Genomic DNA, 17,454 nt, shown 5'->3' with positions numbered 1-17,454 from the left:
AGCGAATCTAAATAGTTTCCATTTTTAAAAAAAAAGTTGTCAAGGCTGCAAGAGTACCTTGGGAAAATGTAATACTAAATGAGGTTGCATTTTAAAACTTAAGGAGAGAAATCTCATGACTTATCTGAATGAGACTCAGAGCCTGATCTTTTGGGGGCTTGGTCAAAAGTAGACAGGATTCTGTTTTATGGGGAAGCTAGGAGGGAGGGCTGACTTTGGGCCAATGCTCATTTGAGGAAACCTTCTGGAGTGCCTAGATTAGAGGGAAGGACAGGCCTCCAAAATTTGCTGAAAGGCAGCCCCAATCAGGCTAACAAGAGATGTGCCCTTTGCCACCCTTGTTTCAGATATGGCACATAGGTGGCACCTAGGTGGTACCATGAAAAGTGGAGGAGAGGGCTCAAGTTCCTCTAAAAAACAATTGCCCTCTCACCTCGGTGCCCTCAGTTCCACTGATTCCCACAAAAATGTGGGAGATATTTAAATATGTTTTAGCCAGATTTAGAAACACACTTATTTTACTATTGCTACAGAGTGAAATATACTCAAATCCTCAGGCAGATTTACAATGGATGCAAGCTACAAGAAAAGAGATTCCACCTCAACATTAGGAGGAACTTCCTGACAGTAAGGGCTGTTCAACAGTGGAACAAACTCCCTCAGAATGTAGTGGAGTCTCCTTCCTTGGAGGTCTTTAAACAGAGGCTGGATGGCCATCTGTCGGGGATGCTTTGGTTGAGAGTTCCTGCATGGCAGGATGGGTTTGGACTGGATAGCCTTTGTGGTCTCTTCCAATTCTATGGTTCTGTGATTTTACTCCAATCAGCCAGGACTAGGTTGGCAACTGTCAGCCAGAGGACACCGTAGACCGTGGAACGACCTATCTATAGCAGAATATGCTGTCTGCATTTAAAATAACATTGAAGACAGTCTTTTCCAGCAGGCTTGTCAACATGATTTTTAAATGATGCATTTGAAATGTGGATTGTTTCAGAATGTATATGTCTTATTTGTCCTTTTAAACTGCTGTGTGCTTTAATTAATGTGTTTTAATTTATGTTGTGCATTCTTCATTTGTTGTTGTTCCCCTACCTTGATCAGTGGGGAAAGGAGCATGAGAAATAAGTACTAGTAGTAAAGGTAAAGGTATTCCCCATTGACAAAGTTGTCAAGTCTTGTTTGACCCTAGGATGTGGTGCTCAAACTACTCTGTGATCATGTGGCTAGCATCACTGCACACAACCCTGGAGTGGTACCTATTTATCTACTTATATTTGCATACTTTTGAACTGCTAGGTTAGCAGAAACTGGAGCTAGGGATGGGAGCTCACCCCACCATGCGCCACTGCAATCTTGCAATCAGCAGAGTCTGTGTCTTAACCACTTGAGCCACCACGTCCCAGTAGTAGTAGTAGTAGTGGTGGTGGTGGTAAAATTGGATTCGGGAACTATTCCTTCCCATCGGTATTGCCTGCCTTTTTGAGTGTAAAATGGGATGGACTGTGTTAGCAAAATGAAAGACATAGTTTGTACACATGGAAGAAGAGTCCTGATAAAAGGAAGGCCTATCTTAACAGATGTCCATTTTGCAGAGACTGGAAAGGAAAGGAAGTGAAGCACTCCCCCAAGTGTGCAAAGCTGAAACGTAAATACTCAGGGATTTAAATTTTAGATTAGATTAAATTTTAGACTACTTACGGGAGCGCCTTCTTCCATACAATCCAACCCGTATTTTAAAGTCCTCAGGGAAGAATTTATTACAGTTCAAGAAATCTAGATGTCTACTGTTACCCAGAGGGCCTTCTCAACAGCCGTTCTCAGGCTATGGAATGGCCTGCTGGAGGAGATCTGCCACATTACCACTGTTAAAAGGCTGTTAAGATGGATCTCTTCCAGCAGGCCTTTCCAAACTAATTGCCTCCCCTCCACGAGGATGATAGCCCCATCCGCCCTCCTCATACAGATCTTCTGCCTCAACTGTCCCTTACCCTAGTTTGAGCTGATTCCTTCAGTTATAACTGTTATCTTACATTGTAGTGTAATTTCACACTGTTTAGGATTTGGGATGGGGGTGGGTGGGAAAGGGATTATTTGTAAACTGTGTTTGATATCGTTTTTTGTGGGTTTTTCGGGCTCTGTGGCCATGTTCTGGAAGAGTTTATTCCTGACCTTTCGCCAGCATCTGTGGCATCTGGCATCTTCAGAGAAGATCTTCTCAAAGGAGAGAAAGATCACAAAGATCTTCTCTGAAGATGCCAGATGCCACAGATGCTGGCGAAACGTCAGGAATAAACTCTTCCAGAACATGGCCACAGAGCCCGAAAAACCCACAAAAAATTATGGATGCTGGCCATGAAAGCCTTTGACTTCACATTGTATTTGATTCCCTGTGCAAAGGCAGGCTATAAGTAAATCATAGTATCATCATCATCATCATCATCATCATTATTATTATGGCCACCGGCAGAGGGCGCGAAAGCCAATGGTTCCGAGGACCTCAGTGACTCCGAAGCAGCGCCTTCTCTGCTCCAAGCCTTTAGCTGACATAAAGATAATTGAGCAGCAATGCCTCAACTCACCTTGACTTTTGCCAGAGCAACATGCTCCAGTCAGTGGAGACAACGGAGATATGGCTTCCTCCTCTCCTCCAAGCGGGAGGGCGTCGGGGTCTTGTGTTGCTTGCACCCTCCAGCCCTGGCTCAGCCACCACTTCCAGAGACTTTGAAGCACTACTCAGGATCAAGACTATTTTGACACTTGATTTCCCTTCCTTGTTTCCTTCCGCAATGCCTTATTCAAAGAGGCTTCCTTGCGGGGGGGGGGGGGGGGGGGGGAGAGAAAGTAATGCCGCAAGATCTGCCTCTTCCTTGGCCCTGGATCTCCTGGATCTCCTGGATCCCGGGAGTCGGATCTCCTGCGAAAAAGCGGGACGGGCGCGATTGTTGCCAAAGAGCAGTCCCCTTCAGAGGGCGCTGTTACTCTGCAGCTGAATGCTCTTTTCCCTGCCACCCTCCTGCTAGACTTGCCATTACTAAGGCTGAAGCTTCCCCTTAATAAGGGATAAGGGGATAACGGGATAATATTTCTAAAGTGCTGGGATTTTCTCTCAGATTGAACCCACTTGGGCTCTTGCAAGGACTGGTGTCCCTAAAATATAAGGCTGGCTTCCCCTCCGAGTTGGCTCCCCACAGATGGGACATCTCTGCCACTGTATTCTGCCTTGGTCAGGCCCCACCTGGAATACTGTGTCCAGTTCTGGGCACCACAATTCAAAAAGGATGTTGAGAAACGAGCGTGTCCAAAGGAGGGCCACTAAAATGGTGAAGGGTCTGGAAACCATGTCCTATGAGGAATGACTTAGGGAGCTGCGGATGTTTAGCCTGGAGATAAGAAGGTTAAGAGGTGACATGATAGCCCTGTTTAAATATTTGAAGGGATGTCATGTTGAGGATGGAGCGAGCTTGTTTTCCGCTGCTCCAGAGACTAGGACCCAGAACAATGGATGCAAACTGCAGGAGAAGAGATTCCACCTCAACATTAGGAGGAATTTCCAGATAGTAAGGGCTGTTTGACAGTGGAACACACTCCCTCTGAGTGTAGTGGAGTCTCCTTCTTTGGAGGTCTTTAAGCAGAGGCCGGATGGCCATCTGTCGGGGATGCTTTGATTTGGATTTCCTGCATGGCAGAATGGGGTTGGACTGGATGGTCCTTGGGGTCTCTTCCAACTCTACGATTCTAGGATTCTATGATTCTATGAGGGACTCAGGACCAAGGAGGTGAAATGGCTCCTTTTAAGTCCTGGGCTCAAGAGTGGACTCTTAGGCCTGGAAAAGGACGCTGGGATATCCTCTCTTAATATTTTATTCCCCGGAGCCTAAAGGTCCCAAAAGGCACCAGATCTGATCTTGGAAGTTAAGCAGATTCAGCCCTCTAGTGCTTGGGTGGGAGAGTGCCAAGAAATACCAGGTGCTGTAGGCTATACTTTTTAGAGGAAGGAACTGGTAAAACCGTGTCTGGTATTCCTTGTCTGAGAACAACCTCATGAATAATTCATAGAGGGCTCATAAGTCGATGGGCCACATGTGCACAACGCACATACACACAGCGTGAGGAGCAATGAGTTGGATCCAGACTCTGCGTTAGAGTTCTTCCTAACCTGAATCACCTTGATTTCACTGAGTCTTCCTTATGAATGACTCAAACACGATCGAACCCAGGATTTCATGAGCAGAAAGGTATCCTAGAAACCTAGAATCAGAGTTGGAAGAGGCCGCAAGGGCCATCCAGTCCAATCCCCTGCCGTGCAGGAAATCACAATCAAAGCATCCCCGACAGATGACCATCCAGCCTCTGTTTAAAAACCTCCAAAGAAAGAGGCTGTTGTTTTAGAGGCAAAGCCCTTATCCGCATTGTGCCCGACATCCAATGCTCACACCCGTCCAGAAGCCATTGAAGCCGTACTCACTATGATCCTTGTCACTAGATCCGGCTGGGGCCCTGAAGAGCAGGAATAATGGTCGTAAGAAAAACGGGGGGGTGGGGGGGATCACGATGATGATTTTTTCCCTATTTTCTTACCTAGCAGTTTTGGGTTTGTTTTTAATGTTATTATTTTTTCCATCCCCCCTTCTTAGCTGTAAACTGTAGCTAGATTTAGATGTTTCTACATGTCACGCTGGTAATTTGTATTTCAAAATTCTAAAGCTCACCTTAAAGACTGGTTTAGATGCAAAGCGAGATCCTTTCACTTAAATGGTGGGGTGTTTAGATCTAGATATTTGGTTGCTGAAAGAGACGGCGGAACTAGATATTCGGCTGTTAAACAATCCATAAGGAGAGCAATGGCTTTTTGCACGGCTACTTGACCTCCCCACCTCCTTTCCCTTCCATCACAGTCCCGTGTGACCCAAGGCCCGCGGCCAAAGGAGAAGGAAGACAGGACCTACACCAAAACCAGGGGCAAACCAGCGGCTAGCCTCCATATCTGAGCGGCCCAACTGGAAGGTTGAGCCTATCCTAGGCACATGGAAACCAGTCTCATCCAAAACCGGCGGGATGGAACCGGCTTCTAAGTCCGGAGGAGGCGATTCTGCCCACTTACTGGGCTGCCAGCCTCAGTGGCACTCCCCAGTGAGGATGGTACGGGCGGCAATGCTGCCCAGCCTAATTTACTGCTCTGGCAAAATCACATTTGGAAGGGAGGTGGGTTTGGGGGGGGAGGGGAGCGACGCATACCCTAAAGGCACCAGATGCCATCTGATCTTGGAATCTGAAGAGGGTCAGGCCTGGTTAGTACTTGGATGGGAGGCTGCCAAAGAATACCAGGTGCTGTAGACAGTATTTCAGAGGAAGGAGCTGGCAAAGCCAACTTTGGAGTATTCCTAAGAAAACCTTTTGAAATGCATGGGGTGGCCATAAGTCGACAGGCGATTTGAAGCACATGAACACACAGTAGGTAAAAGAGAGAAAGAGAGAGAGAGAATGCGCACGCAACCCCCTCCCCTTCCTAGGCACAGATTCCAAGAATGCCTTCATTTCTGCTTTGATCTCTTTTCCGAGGCTGTTCCCATATTCAGGAACGGTTGTGCTGAATGTGAAGGGGGGCATGAGCTCCTTCCTGATGCTCTAAAGATGTATCTGCCCCTCCCCTCCCCATCCTCTCCCTCTTCTCCCCCCCTCCCTACTCAACCGGGCATATAAGACAACGGGTGCTGTCATTCCTTTTCACCCGCCTTTAATAATTTCCGACTGGGAAGGCAAACTTGCTTCGCCTTCCTCTTATTAGAACTACCTGAGGTCGGCTTCTTTTTCCTCCCGAAATGCGAGACAGGTTAACCCTGTCTCCGCCCCGAACTGACTCTCTGGAAAGATGCCACTGGAAGACCCATGAGGCGCCTTCCTCTCTTGCGGGGATGAGAGGGGAGTTTCCATTTTTCTTGACTTGAATTTGGTGGCAAAGACAACCCCGAGAGTTTGCTAAAGAGCTCCTTCCCTTCCCGCCCCCCCCCCCGCCACATACCTAGCACCCGAAGATCGATTTCTTGCCCGATATTATAAAGAAATCGAAGGAAGTCGGGAGATCTCGATAGGTATCTCTTGTCCTGCCAAAAGGCCTCCGCATCCCAAGCCCCAAAGAAGGAGCCCCGATTTCGGCAGGAAGGAAGACTCCGAGCGACTTGCTCTGAAAATTCACAATCCGGAAAAAACAACGACTGAAGGGGAAGTAAAGTTGTTCAAAGGCACCGTGTAAACACAGACACACAGACACACACACGCAACATCCAGATCGGATCTCTCCTATTCCATGCCTGGCAATCTGGATGTTTGTGACATAAGGGTCTTGTATTGGTTTGAACTAGGGAGGCGGGGGGGGGGGGCGAATTCTGTCAAATGATTGAAATAAAAAGGTTTCGAAAGATGCTGGGTGTAACCTTCGTTTCTGGAACCATTGCTCTTCTTTGTTCTATATCGATCGAGAAATAAGAGTCTGCAAATTTCGATAGGTACAAATGCACCCGTGTATGTGTATATGTTCACAGAGGGAGGGAGGAAACCATTTCTCCCGTTGCAAATAATAAAGAGTTTACCTACTCGGTAAACTCTTTATTATTTGCAACGAGAGAAATGGTTTCCTATCTCCTCTGTGAATGGAAGTAAAGCAGGGTAGGTAAACTCTTTATTATGATATAATTTCCCATTCATTGGATATAATTTTCCTTCATTAAATCTAGAGAAAATACGTATAGTTCCGTTTTTGTCCATATATAGTGATTTTATATATAAGTCCATATATATATATATATATATATATATATATAAAAACACGCTAGTGTTTATCCCTTTGAAGCATAGATATTATATTACTACTAATATAATATCTATGCTTCAAATGGATAAACAGTAGTGTGTGTGTGATATATATTATATAATGAAATAGATCTGTGTATATAAATACGTTACACTGAGTGTTATCATCAAAAAACTGAAGATGTAACCACACACACACACACACACACACACACACACACACACACACACACGATATACAACACACACACACTGTTGGGATACATAATGTGTACAAGTATTCTTTATGGTGCGTGTGTATGTGAGAAAAACGCTATCCGTCTGTGTGTGCGCCTGCGTGTGTGTGTGTGTGTGTGTGTGTGTGTGTGTGTGTGTGTGTGTGTCGAGGGTGTGTAATTATATGCCTAATATATGTGTGCTCAATAAGTCTATGTGTTCTATATAAACTCCATAGAAGGGGATGATTTCCCTCTCCTGGGTGAGGTCTCCTTCTCCAGCCTATTGTTTCAGGCCACACATATAAGAAGTTGCTGCGATGGGAGAGGAACGTCGGGTTTGGTGCCTGTCCCCCATTTCCAATTATAGATGGATCATTACAGACGGAGAAGTCCTGAGAATCCAGACATCTGCTCTTCACATGAATGCACTCACCTCCTAGAGAGCAGTCCGCCATCATGCTCTGGAAACTGGTTGAAAATGTCAAGTACGAAGATATCTACGAGGTAAGGATTAGAAAGATAAGGAGCTTGTTTCAGGGAGGGAAGGAAGGAAGGGCTTTCTCGATTTAGGGAAAAGGAGGCAAAGGCAGCGCGGTGCGGGTGGCTTTCTTTCCCAGGGCTTTTCCCGCACACACACACCCCCCCCAACTCGGGGAGCTCCCTTACAATGCTTCCATCGCGGGAAAGGGGCGCTGGAAAGGAACTTTAGGAGGTCGGGAGAGGAACTTGACAAGAGGGGAAAGAAGCCAGATTTCCATGCAAAATCCCCACATGATCCAGGGCTTGCAGGGAGACAACCAAGCGTTCCCTCGGTTTAGGCAATGCAGGTTGCAGCTCAATGCCGAATGCGGGGCTGGGGGACTGAAGTCTAGTTTCCCCCTCTACCTCCCTCCGGAGGAAAAAGCATAGAAAGTCGCAACGATTGGGGCCCTCGTAATGCTTCCCTCGGAGACCACCGAAGGGTCTGCCCTCGCCCTCGGTTGGGGGGCAGCCAGAGAGGGAGCTCTCCTTCAACTGTTGGCTGTACCCGACGACTAAGAAGGACTAGAACCTGTGTAGCCCAAGTTGTTGCCAAGGGAAGGGAAGGGAAGGGAAGGGAAGGGAAGGGAAGGGAAGGGAAGGGAAGGCATCCCTTAGTCCACAGCTCGAACTGGTCCCCCTTTGGGCTAGGGAAACCAGCACCCACTACATGCCCGCCCGCAATCCTCCACGAACAGCCTTCCTCTCCGTCCTGCCAGGCGAAGAAAATGCAGCCAAGGAAGTGTCGGCCAAGCTGGGAAGCCAAGCTGGGGGGGGAGCCTCTGTTTAAAGACCTCCAAGGAAGGAGACTCCACCACTTTCCGAGGAAGGAGTGTGTCCCACTGTCGAGCAGCCCTTACTGTCAGGAAGTTCCTCCTAATGCTGAGGTGGAATCTCTTTTCTTGGAGCTTGCATCCATTGCTCCATTGGGTCCTATTCTCTGGAGCAGCAGAAAACAAGCTTGCTCCCTCCTCAATATGACATCCCTTCAAGTATATAAACAGGGCTATCATATCACCTCTATCTCTTTCCCAGCCCCACAGGCCCCTCTCTGCCTCCCTCTCCTTTCCCCCCAAAGTCGTTCCAATGCCTTCTTGGGAAAGGGGGAATGGGGGAAAGTTCCACATTTAAAACTAGTCCTGAGTTGTGCAAGAAAATGCGGCGGAGAGCGGAGAGCTAGGCAGCCGGCCATGCCGCCAGCCTGGGACTCTTGGCCGCCCTTCCAGAGGAGGCGAAGGAGGGCTGTCTGTCCCCTCGGCGCCTGTGGGCTCTTCCTCGGCCCCCCTCTGGATGGAGGTCGGGGAAAACTTCCCAAAGGGAAGCTGCGGGTTCGAGAGCAAGGATCGAAAATCGGAGAGGGTCCCCAAACTGGGCCCAAAATATTAGATGGGAATATTTGCACATACTATATGACAATAAATCAGCTGTGCGCGCAAGAGCATTCGCTCATCGACAGAATTGGTAGTCAGTCCAGCTAAAGCGTTCTGACATATGTTCCGCTGCATTCGCATTCACACACACACACACACACATGCATCGGATGGGGACACACTTCAGAACTAGCAGAAAAGCCAAAGGAAAAAAGGAACCACTTTCCCTGAAGCGGGAGAAAGGGGGGGAGCGGGGATCTGCGCTCCGCCGAGCGAGACCGTTGTTTAGGAAGGAGCCTCGGGTTGAACTTTAACTGAAATGGCAGCCAGGCCAGTCAAACGGGTTCTGGGGAAACATCAAAAAGGTTTTCCATCGCCCCTGGCCTTGCCTAGCAACTCTTCTACAGTTGGTATCCTTTCAAATTCGTTGCATTCGTTTTACATCTAGGTGAAAACTGGGCGCTTTTTTTGGCACAGCCAGAGGAAAAGTCGCTCCCTCTCAATCTTTGTCTCTCAGACAGACACACGCACACACTCGCACCCCACAAGCCAGCCAAATAGGAGCCAACCGCTCTCTGAGCCTTTTCCATATTGCTTTGCAAAGCGAGGACGGTCTGTAACACGGGTAGATTTCTTTCATTATTTTTTTTTAAAGTGCTTAATTACTTCTACAAACAAACAAATCGCATTGGCTGCCTTTATTTTCTGGAGGAAAAAAAATAGGCAGGATTAGAGAAGCCCTTTTATTATTTGCTTTAAAAATTAGAACAAAAGCACCAAGGGCAATCGATTTTCTTTCGTATTTGGAATGTATAATTAAATGTAGGGGGAGGGAAAAAAGAGGGGGGGGAGAATACGAGTTCCCTCCCCCTCCCCTCCGTAGCCTCTGGCGTTGCTCCAGATCACTTCCTTGCTCCAAATCAGCGGCGCCTCGTTTACACGTCTTCCTCTGCTGGAATTAATTGAAGTTCTGCCTCTTCCCTTGCTCCACTTTCTTCCTCCTTTTGGGTCCCTTCCCTCCCGCTCTCCCCCAGCCAGCCCCCTCGTCTGATTACATCGAGTAATTCTCCACTGAATGAACGTCATTTACAATGCGAGGGGAGCTCTCGAGCTGCCGCAGCAAAGCCTTCACGCTCCATTTGGCCCTGCATTCTCCCTTTAAAGTCGTCGTGTAATATTAATAGTCATGAATATCAATTATGATGAGGCGGTGTAGGGGAAGGCAAAGGAGAAGGGGGCACGGGAGCAGTCTGAACCTCGCCTTGGGTGGAAGAGGATTGCCTTTGGAGGCTCCCAGGCCCGGGAGGGGCACCGCGCAGAGCCGCCTCTTCCCCGCCGGAGACTAGGCAGCCCCTCCATCCCCGTCGGGGCCACCGGCTCCTTGCCTTTCGGCCCCCAGCCCAGCCCAGCCCACCCCCCGCCGCCGGCCCCGCTTCACATTTTTGTTTTGATGGATAGACTCGGAAATACCTCCAGCTGTTCTCCGGACTGCACCGCGTTCCTTTGCAGATCTCCTTGATACGTCTCCTCGCCTTATTATTATTATTATTATTTATTATTTATTGTTATTGTGATTCGATCGCTTTTTATTTTAATTTTTTAGCTGTTTCAAGACCTTTTTTTATTTCCAGATGTTAGTCCACACCTATTCCGCCATGGTGAGTTGTGTCTGGGTTGTAATTATAAATTGCCCTGTTCTCTCTCTCTCTCTCTCTCTCTCTTTCTCTCTGGCACTCTCTCTCCCCTCCCCCCCTCTCTCTGCCTTCTTTCTTCCTTTCTTTCCTTTCTCTCTCTCTCTCTCTCTCTCTCTAAACGCCTTTGGCTTGGTAATTTAGCACAATAATTGAAGGAAGCTTGCAGCTGCTTCTCCCTTTTACATTGTCTCCCTCCTCGGTTGGAGCTTCGGGGCGAACAGGGGGGGAAGAGAGAGGGGGGGAGACTTCGCTTTTAGACCTTGCTGTTGGGGATTTGAAGCACATTTTCTGGACTGTCCTCCCCCCCTTTCTCTAAAATCATATGTTCATTGGTTCAACACGGACATTTACAGACATTTTAATTCGTTTTATTCTTTCTGGTTTTCAATTTAAAGAAAAAAACAACAACCTCCAAGTTGTCATAGTTTCCCATTCTTTTCTTTTCTTTTTAAGTTTCACACTGTTATCTAAATGAGACAAATATAATTTGGAGGAGAAAAACTAAGTTTGGATCAGAATTATTCTCTCTAAATTAGTCCCAGCACAATAGTCTTTCTTTTGTTCCCAGTTCTCCTTTGCACAACTTCTCCTAACTTTTTTGTAACCGCCCCTATCCTGTTCTCACGTCCTGCCTCTAAAAAACGAGTGGTGTGGTTGTTGGTTAGCTGTATACATGGTTTAATTGAAAAGATCTCTCTAAAGGAATAAAAGATTCAATAGCTTTTCCCCTTTTTGTCGTGTGTCTCCTACTGTTAAGGTTCTTCACATGAAAGCCACTGAACTGGTGGAGAAAGTCACCTCCTCCTCTTAGTGTGCAGCTAAAGTATTTTTTAACATAGGGGCTTTTTTGGTGGGTTTTCCAGGCTATGTGGCCATGTTCCAGAAGGGTTTATTTCTGACCTTTCGCCAGCATCTGTGGCTATTTTTTTAAACACTTTAAAAACGAGGCTTTGAAATAATTTTTTTTAAAAATGGTTTACAGAGTTCAAGTGGGGATTCAGCAAAGAGGGATTTCTTTCCCATTTTCTAATTGTTTCAAAGGGATCCCGGTCTAGCGGAGGCCATGGCGATGAGAAATAAAACACCGGTCAAGAAAGGGAAAGTGGTGTTCTGAAGGGGAGTTGTGTTTTGTCGGTGGTGGTGGTGGTTCCTTTGGACGGAATGGCTTTTTCATCGTGCCTTCTCTTTCTCTCTCTCCCTTTCTCCTTTCTTCCCCCTTCCCTTTCTGCCCTTCTTTCCCCGCACCCTCCCCGTTGCCCCAGGACCGTCACGACGGCGTCCCGAGCCACAGCTCGCGCCTCTCCCAGCTGGGCTCGGTCTCGCAGGGCCCCTACTCCAGCGCCCCTCCGCTCTCGCACACGCCTTCCTCGGACTTCCAGCCGCCCTACTTCCCGCCGCCCTACCAGCCCCTGCCCTACCACCAGAGCCAGGACCCCTATGCCCACGTCAACGACCCCTACGCCCTGAATCCGCTCCACCAGCCCCAGCAGCATCCCTGGGGCCAGCGGCAGAGGCAGGAGGTGGGCGCCGAGGCCGGGTCCCTCCTGCCCCAGCCCCGGGCCTCCCTACCCCAGCTCTCCGGCCTCGACCCCCGGCGGGACTACCACGCCGCCGTCCGCCGCCCCGACGTCCTCCTCCACTCCGCTCACCACGGCCTCGACGCCGCCGGCATGGGCGACGCCCTCTCCCTCCACGGCATCGCCCACCCGGGCATGGAGGACGTCCAGGTAAGCACCGGGAGGGCAGCGAGGGGGAAGGTGTCGGGTGGTGCCCCTGGCCCTCCAGATCAGCAGGTCAGAGGGCTTGGGGGCCTTAGCCTGCTCAGCCAGAAAGAGGGTTGCTCCCCCCTGGATGGGGGGGGGGCTCCCAGAGAGAGGCGGCTGTGTTCACAAGGCCTGCCAGGTCCGGTTGAGTTCACAAGGCCACCATTGCTGAGAGATCTGGGCCTAATATGCAGCATACTAGACTTAATAATAATAATAATAATAATAATAATAATAATAATAATTTTATTTGTACCCTGCTTTTTGTTAAAACAACCAAAGCTGCTTACAGGGTTAAAAATGATACAATATATACAAACTGTCCCCCCCTTTGAAAAAGAATTAAACAAGTTAGGATTAAAATTACATACATAATGCATATAACAACTAAAACAATAACGGTGGGCAGACCTTATGCACTGCATGTTAAACCTAATACCATTCTAACCCTTTGCTTCATATGGAGAAGGGGAAACATACATCGCAGAGATTGGGAACCCCTCTGTCCTCCTCAAAGAAATTCCTTCCCTGGCGGGAGACGCTCTTCCTCGGGTTGAAGGACTCGGGAGGGCCCAGATTCCCGGGAAGGCTGCCATCCCCCTTGATGCACCCTTTCCATGTCCTATCCCACTCTCATCCCGATTGGGCAGCAGAGAAAGGAATGTGGGATGGGTATTTTATTTGTTTGCTTGTTTGGAAATTTCTTTGGGATATTTTAAAAGAACGGGGGACAGAGTGCACAACTGGGAAGAGGTTTTCACTGGCCCTTGGTAGGCCTAAAGTGCAGGACTCCGGCGGTAGCGGCCCGGAGCAAGTGGAGGGTGGGTGGGTGGCAGAGCCCCTGAGCACCCAGAAATCTGCAGGAACAGCGGGGTTCTGGTGTCTATTCCGCCGTCTGGGGGCGGGGATGGGGGGCTGCAGACCCCTTAGTCGTGAGGAGCCGTGAACAAGGCGGGGATGGGAGTCCTTTCTGTCCGTGAGCGTCGGAGGGGGAGCCTTGGGAGGCCCGGTCTGGCTGGGAGCTGGCGGTGTAGGCTGGTTGGAAAAGAAAGCCTCCCTCCAGTGAAGGAAAGAGCAGGATCAGGAGGAATGGAAGGGGTCTGCACTTAGATCCCTGGTTTGAAAATGGCACCTCTGAGTAGCAAGGCGAAAGGACAGAAGATCAGACAATATTTGTCCCCATTCCTCAGCAGTTCGAAAGGAAGAGAAAATATTTGAGAGTCTAGAAAGGCTGTTCTATAATCCAACCCTGTCCTGGTTGAGCTTCTTAATTTTTGTCTCTCTGTTCCCTTAAATGAAAGCGCAACGTGTCGGGTGTGGGAGTGTGGGGAAAAAAGAGCAGGCTTAATATGCTATATGTGGTTGTCAAAATAATATGCTTTTAGGCCAAGGAGTACCCCTCAGCAGCATTGTTCTAGATACAGAATGTTACTTTGTGAGTCCTATACATTTTTGGAAGGGGGATCCAACCGTAGGAAAGTGGGGAAAGCAAAGCAGAGGAAGATGGTTGGCGAGGATCTTTCCAAAGGACTGGATGAGGAAAAGCGTTGCAGTATTTGGTGTAATTCAGCCGTGTTTAGGAGAAAAACTCGTACATTTTCTATTCCTCTTCCCCTGCCTTTTTAAAGACCTGAAAGACAATATAAAATATTTTTAATCAAAAGGAAAGGGTATTTTGAATTTATGTGAAGCTACCTAAGGGTAATCTGATTTAGGTTGTATCCTGAAACCAGGCGTGTATTTAGTTTTGCGGAAAAGGGTTGCAGATTCATAAAGAAAGTGAAGTCGAAGGCTTTCATAGCAGGCATCCATAGCTTTTTGTGGGTTTTTCGGGCTATGTGGCCATATTCTGAGTTCGCCAGCATGTCATCTTCAGAGAAGAACTTCTCAAAGGAGAGAAAGATCACAAAGATCTTCTCTGTAGATGCCAGCCACAGATGCTGGCGAAACCTCAGGAATAAACTCTTCTAGAGCATGGCCACAGAGCCCGAAAAACCCACCAAAAAACCATAAAGAAAGTGTTTCTTTAGCAAAAAACAAAGAAAGAAAGAAAGAAAAAAAACCCATCTATCTTTCCGATTAAGTTGACTGGAAAGGAAAGCACTGAAAGGTGACATGGCAAACAGACCGGGAAAGAAATGAAGGAGGAATATCCGATTATTATAAATACAAATCGAAACCATGTGGGATCCATGTCGTTGGCTTTGTAGAATGAAGTCGTGGTAACTGGATAGGTTTCTGTTATTGTAAACACGTTGCCCGGTCCGTGGGGCATTGCGGGCTCCCTGTGGCCGCATGCAGGGACCCGACCCGATAAAGAGCCTCTTTCCTCTGAAGGAAAGAAACCCTGCAGGGCTGGAAGAACCTTCTTTCCAAGTCAGATGTGCCCAGAGAGCAATCCAGCCCACAGCAAAACGTGCGAGGGCACAATTGAGGCAACCCGCAGCTCTTCCTGGCCAAGAGGGGAGGGAGCCCGGAGGGAGGGTGTAACTTCTAATGAATGAATAACTTCGTGGGAAGGTTTTCACAGTGTCCTCAAAAGTTCCATGCTTGAAGCTACCTTCAGCAGGGCTTCCCAAGAGAAGTCTTTACAGTCCCGGGGCCCTGAAAACCACCGTTGACAGGATGTTTGGTTGTCAAAGAGGATCCTCTTTTGGCGGCCTATCATTTGGGAGAAAAGTCCTGACCAAGGAAAGTTAAACAGGCACGATCCAAGCAGTGCGAAGCAGTTGTCAGTGAGAAAATATGCTTCAGTTTCGCACATGCTTCCATTTCTACTTCTTCGGTGGATTAAATTTTCGGTCAACTGGGTGTAAACATTGTTAGGAGGACGAGGAGAACTGAACACTTTCTCCTAAGTAATCCTATTCCCTATAAATGTTCGAGAGTAGTATAGGTTCTAAATGGAATATTTAGAAAGGACTATACGTTTCATGCTCTGTGTAAATCCAGGTAAAATGCACATGGGCTTTGCTTGGCTTGAAGACCTAGACAGAAATCGCTGACATGTCTTTGGTTTTGGTTTTTGGTTTTTTAATAATAATAATAATAATAATAATAATAATAATAATAATAATAAACCTTAATAAATAACATCTTTGCAAAATTATTTTCGCACTAATACTTTATATTCTTTATACAACAGTATAATAGTATTCTTTATACAGTTGTTAATATTGTATAAAGGTATAGGTATAATTAATATTCGCCCTGTGTAAGTAAGGTTCAGAACTGTGTTTCTTCTTAACCTTCTTAATAAATTAGAGGCAGAGATCGATGATGAGATAGCTATGATATATGTATGTGTTTTATACAGTTAATATGTCTGAACTAGTGCCCTATTTTTAATTGTAAAAATGAACTTCGGCATGTTCATGATAGCAAGGATGATATATCGGTGTGCAATATCAGATATATGGCAGCTTAATATTGATGAGGGCCGTTTTCTTGATATATTGCATTATTCTCGCGTTAAGCGTCAGATGTTCTCGGCCAAGACCATCGGCCGCCTAACACTGAGGCCTTAGATCTATTATTATCAGAAAGTAAATCAAACTGAAACCAAAGAGACTTCCATTAAACTGGGGGGTTTCCCATGACGTTTATAGGCTTTGAGGATCCCAGCCGGACCCTCGGGATCCAAGCAGCTCTCCTCGGAAAAAGGAAGGGAAGAAAAGGAAAGGAAAGGAAAGGAAGCAGACCCTGGGGTTGGCTCCATGGGACTCCTGCTGAGTTCCTTGGGGCTGTGTCACCTTCCTTTGTGATGTCTACCGAGAAGTAAGTCCCACAGAGTTTAATGGGGTTTATTTCCAGGTAAGAGCCCCCAAGATTTGCAGATTTTCCTGGAAGGCTCGGAAGACAGCGCCACTGATTTCAGACAGCTCGCAAGGGCACCGATGTCGGCTTGGCTGGAATCAGTGGGAATTCCTTCCGAGTAAATCGGTTTGGAAGTGAAGTGTGAGGTTCCCTGCCTTCTGTTCCCACCCCTCCCTCTCCTCCCGCCCGTCTGTTTCTCTCCTGGGTAAGTCAAGCGACGATTAGAAAGTGTTGGGCTTCCACTGAGAAACTCACCCCGCTCCCACCCAGTGAGCATGGCTTGTTGTGAGGATGTCCCAGGCCAACTCTCCTCCATCCAATCGTTCCCTCTTTGGGACGGGAGTTCCGAGTACAGAGTTAGGATGCCCAAAAGCGCCAAGGAAGTTCTGGTGTCACTTTTAACTAAAGAAGCCGAGCACTTAAAAGTCTGGAAGGGGGGAGGGGAGAGGGTGCGGGGGGGGGGGTGTTTCTTCGCGCGTGCGCTTCTCTCTCGGTTTCCGCATGCAGTCCTAATTAAATCTTTACGATCCTCTCTGTGACTATTAACTGCCAGCATGCTGCGCGAATATCCTGTACAAAAACCCAGCAGGCGGCCGTAATTAGATCGAAAATCAGACAAGACTCTTCTCATTAACTACAACAGCTCAACCACGTTGCGGAGGAGGAGGAGGAGGAGGAGGGAGGGGGCGGAGGGTGTGAGCAACCTGTTTGCAGGAGTAGCGCCCCACACTCGGCCCGCGCCCTCCCGGCACCCAAACTGCTCCGGCAGTTAATCCCGAACTACTCCGGCAATTAATCCGGATTAATGACCAGCGCCCATCCCCTGTGGACTAGGATTTCGCCCCAGCAAAAAAAATGCACCTCGAAAAATAGCTAAAGAGCTGATCTTTGCAACAATAACAGAAGTAAAGAAAAGGAAAAGAAGAGAAGTAAAAAGTCAAGAGAAGGAAGGGGGGGTTGACATGTTCACGGAGAATGCAGGATCGGGTCTCTAGTAAGAGGGGAATTGTCTTCAGAGAGGATTTCCGCCTGGATCAGGGCCGAAAAGAGAAAGAGGACTGAGAATTGTGTGTGTGTGAGAGAGAGAGAGAGAGAGAGAGAGAGAGAGAGAGAGAGAGAGAGTGTTTGTGTGTGGCAGATACCTCCATGAAATCTTTAGTCAAGAACCTTAGGTGCCTAGGCATGATAGATATTGCAGGTACTGCGGGTATAAGATGATATTGCGGGTATTCATCCTGCCCTATCTCCCAACACACACACACACTGA

General features: G+C 47.8%; 1 protein-coding gene across 4 annotated transcripts in view; it reads left to right on the top strand.

Annotated features, from left to right (window-relative positions):
- Positions 1-6,602: 6,602 nt before the first annotated feature.
- LOC149313463 (transcription factor AP-2-beta) overlaps positions 6,603-17,454 on the top strand; it is a 79,415-nt gene continuing 68,563 nt past the window's right edge. For 2 of the 4 annotated variants that reach the window (XM_089523211.1, XM_089523209.1), the window contains exons 1-3: positions 6,603-6,663; positions 7,305-7,529; positions 11,871-12,335. In XM_089523211.1, the coding sequence (XP_089379337.1) occupies positions 7,449-7,529; positions 11,871-12,335 (546 nt within the window). In that variant the 5' untranslated portion in view covers positions 6,603-6,663; positions 7,305-7,448. Of the gene's footprint in view, positions 6,664-7,304; positions 7,530-10,476; positions 10,573-11,870; positions 12,336-17,454 lie in introns of those variants that run through there. The other 2 variants (XM_089523213.1, XM_089523212.1) reach the window with 1 other exon arrangement.

This window comes from Sceloporus occidentalis, unplaced genomic scaffold (genome assembly GCF_023333645.1).
Source record: "Sceloporus occidentalis isolate IW3139 unplaced genomic scaffold, rSceOcc1.0.p SCAF_4, whole genome shotgun sequence".
NCBI classification, from domain to species: domain Eukaryota; kingdom Metazoa; phylum Chordata; class Lepidosauria; order Squamata; family Phrynosomatidae; genus Sceloporus; species Sceloporus occidentalis.
This window is presented reverse-complemented; position numbering and strand designations above follow the sequence as displayed.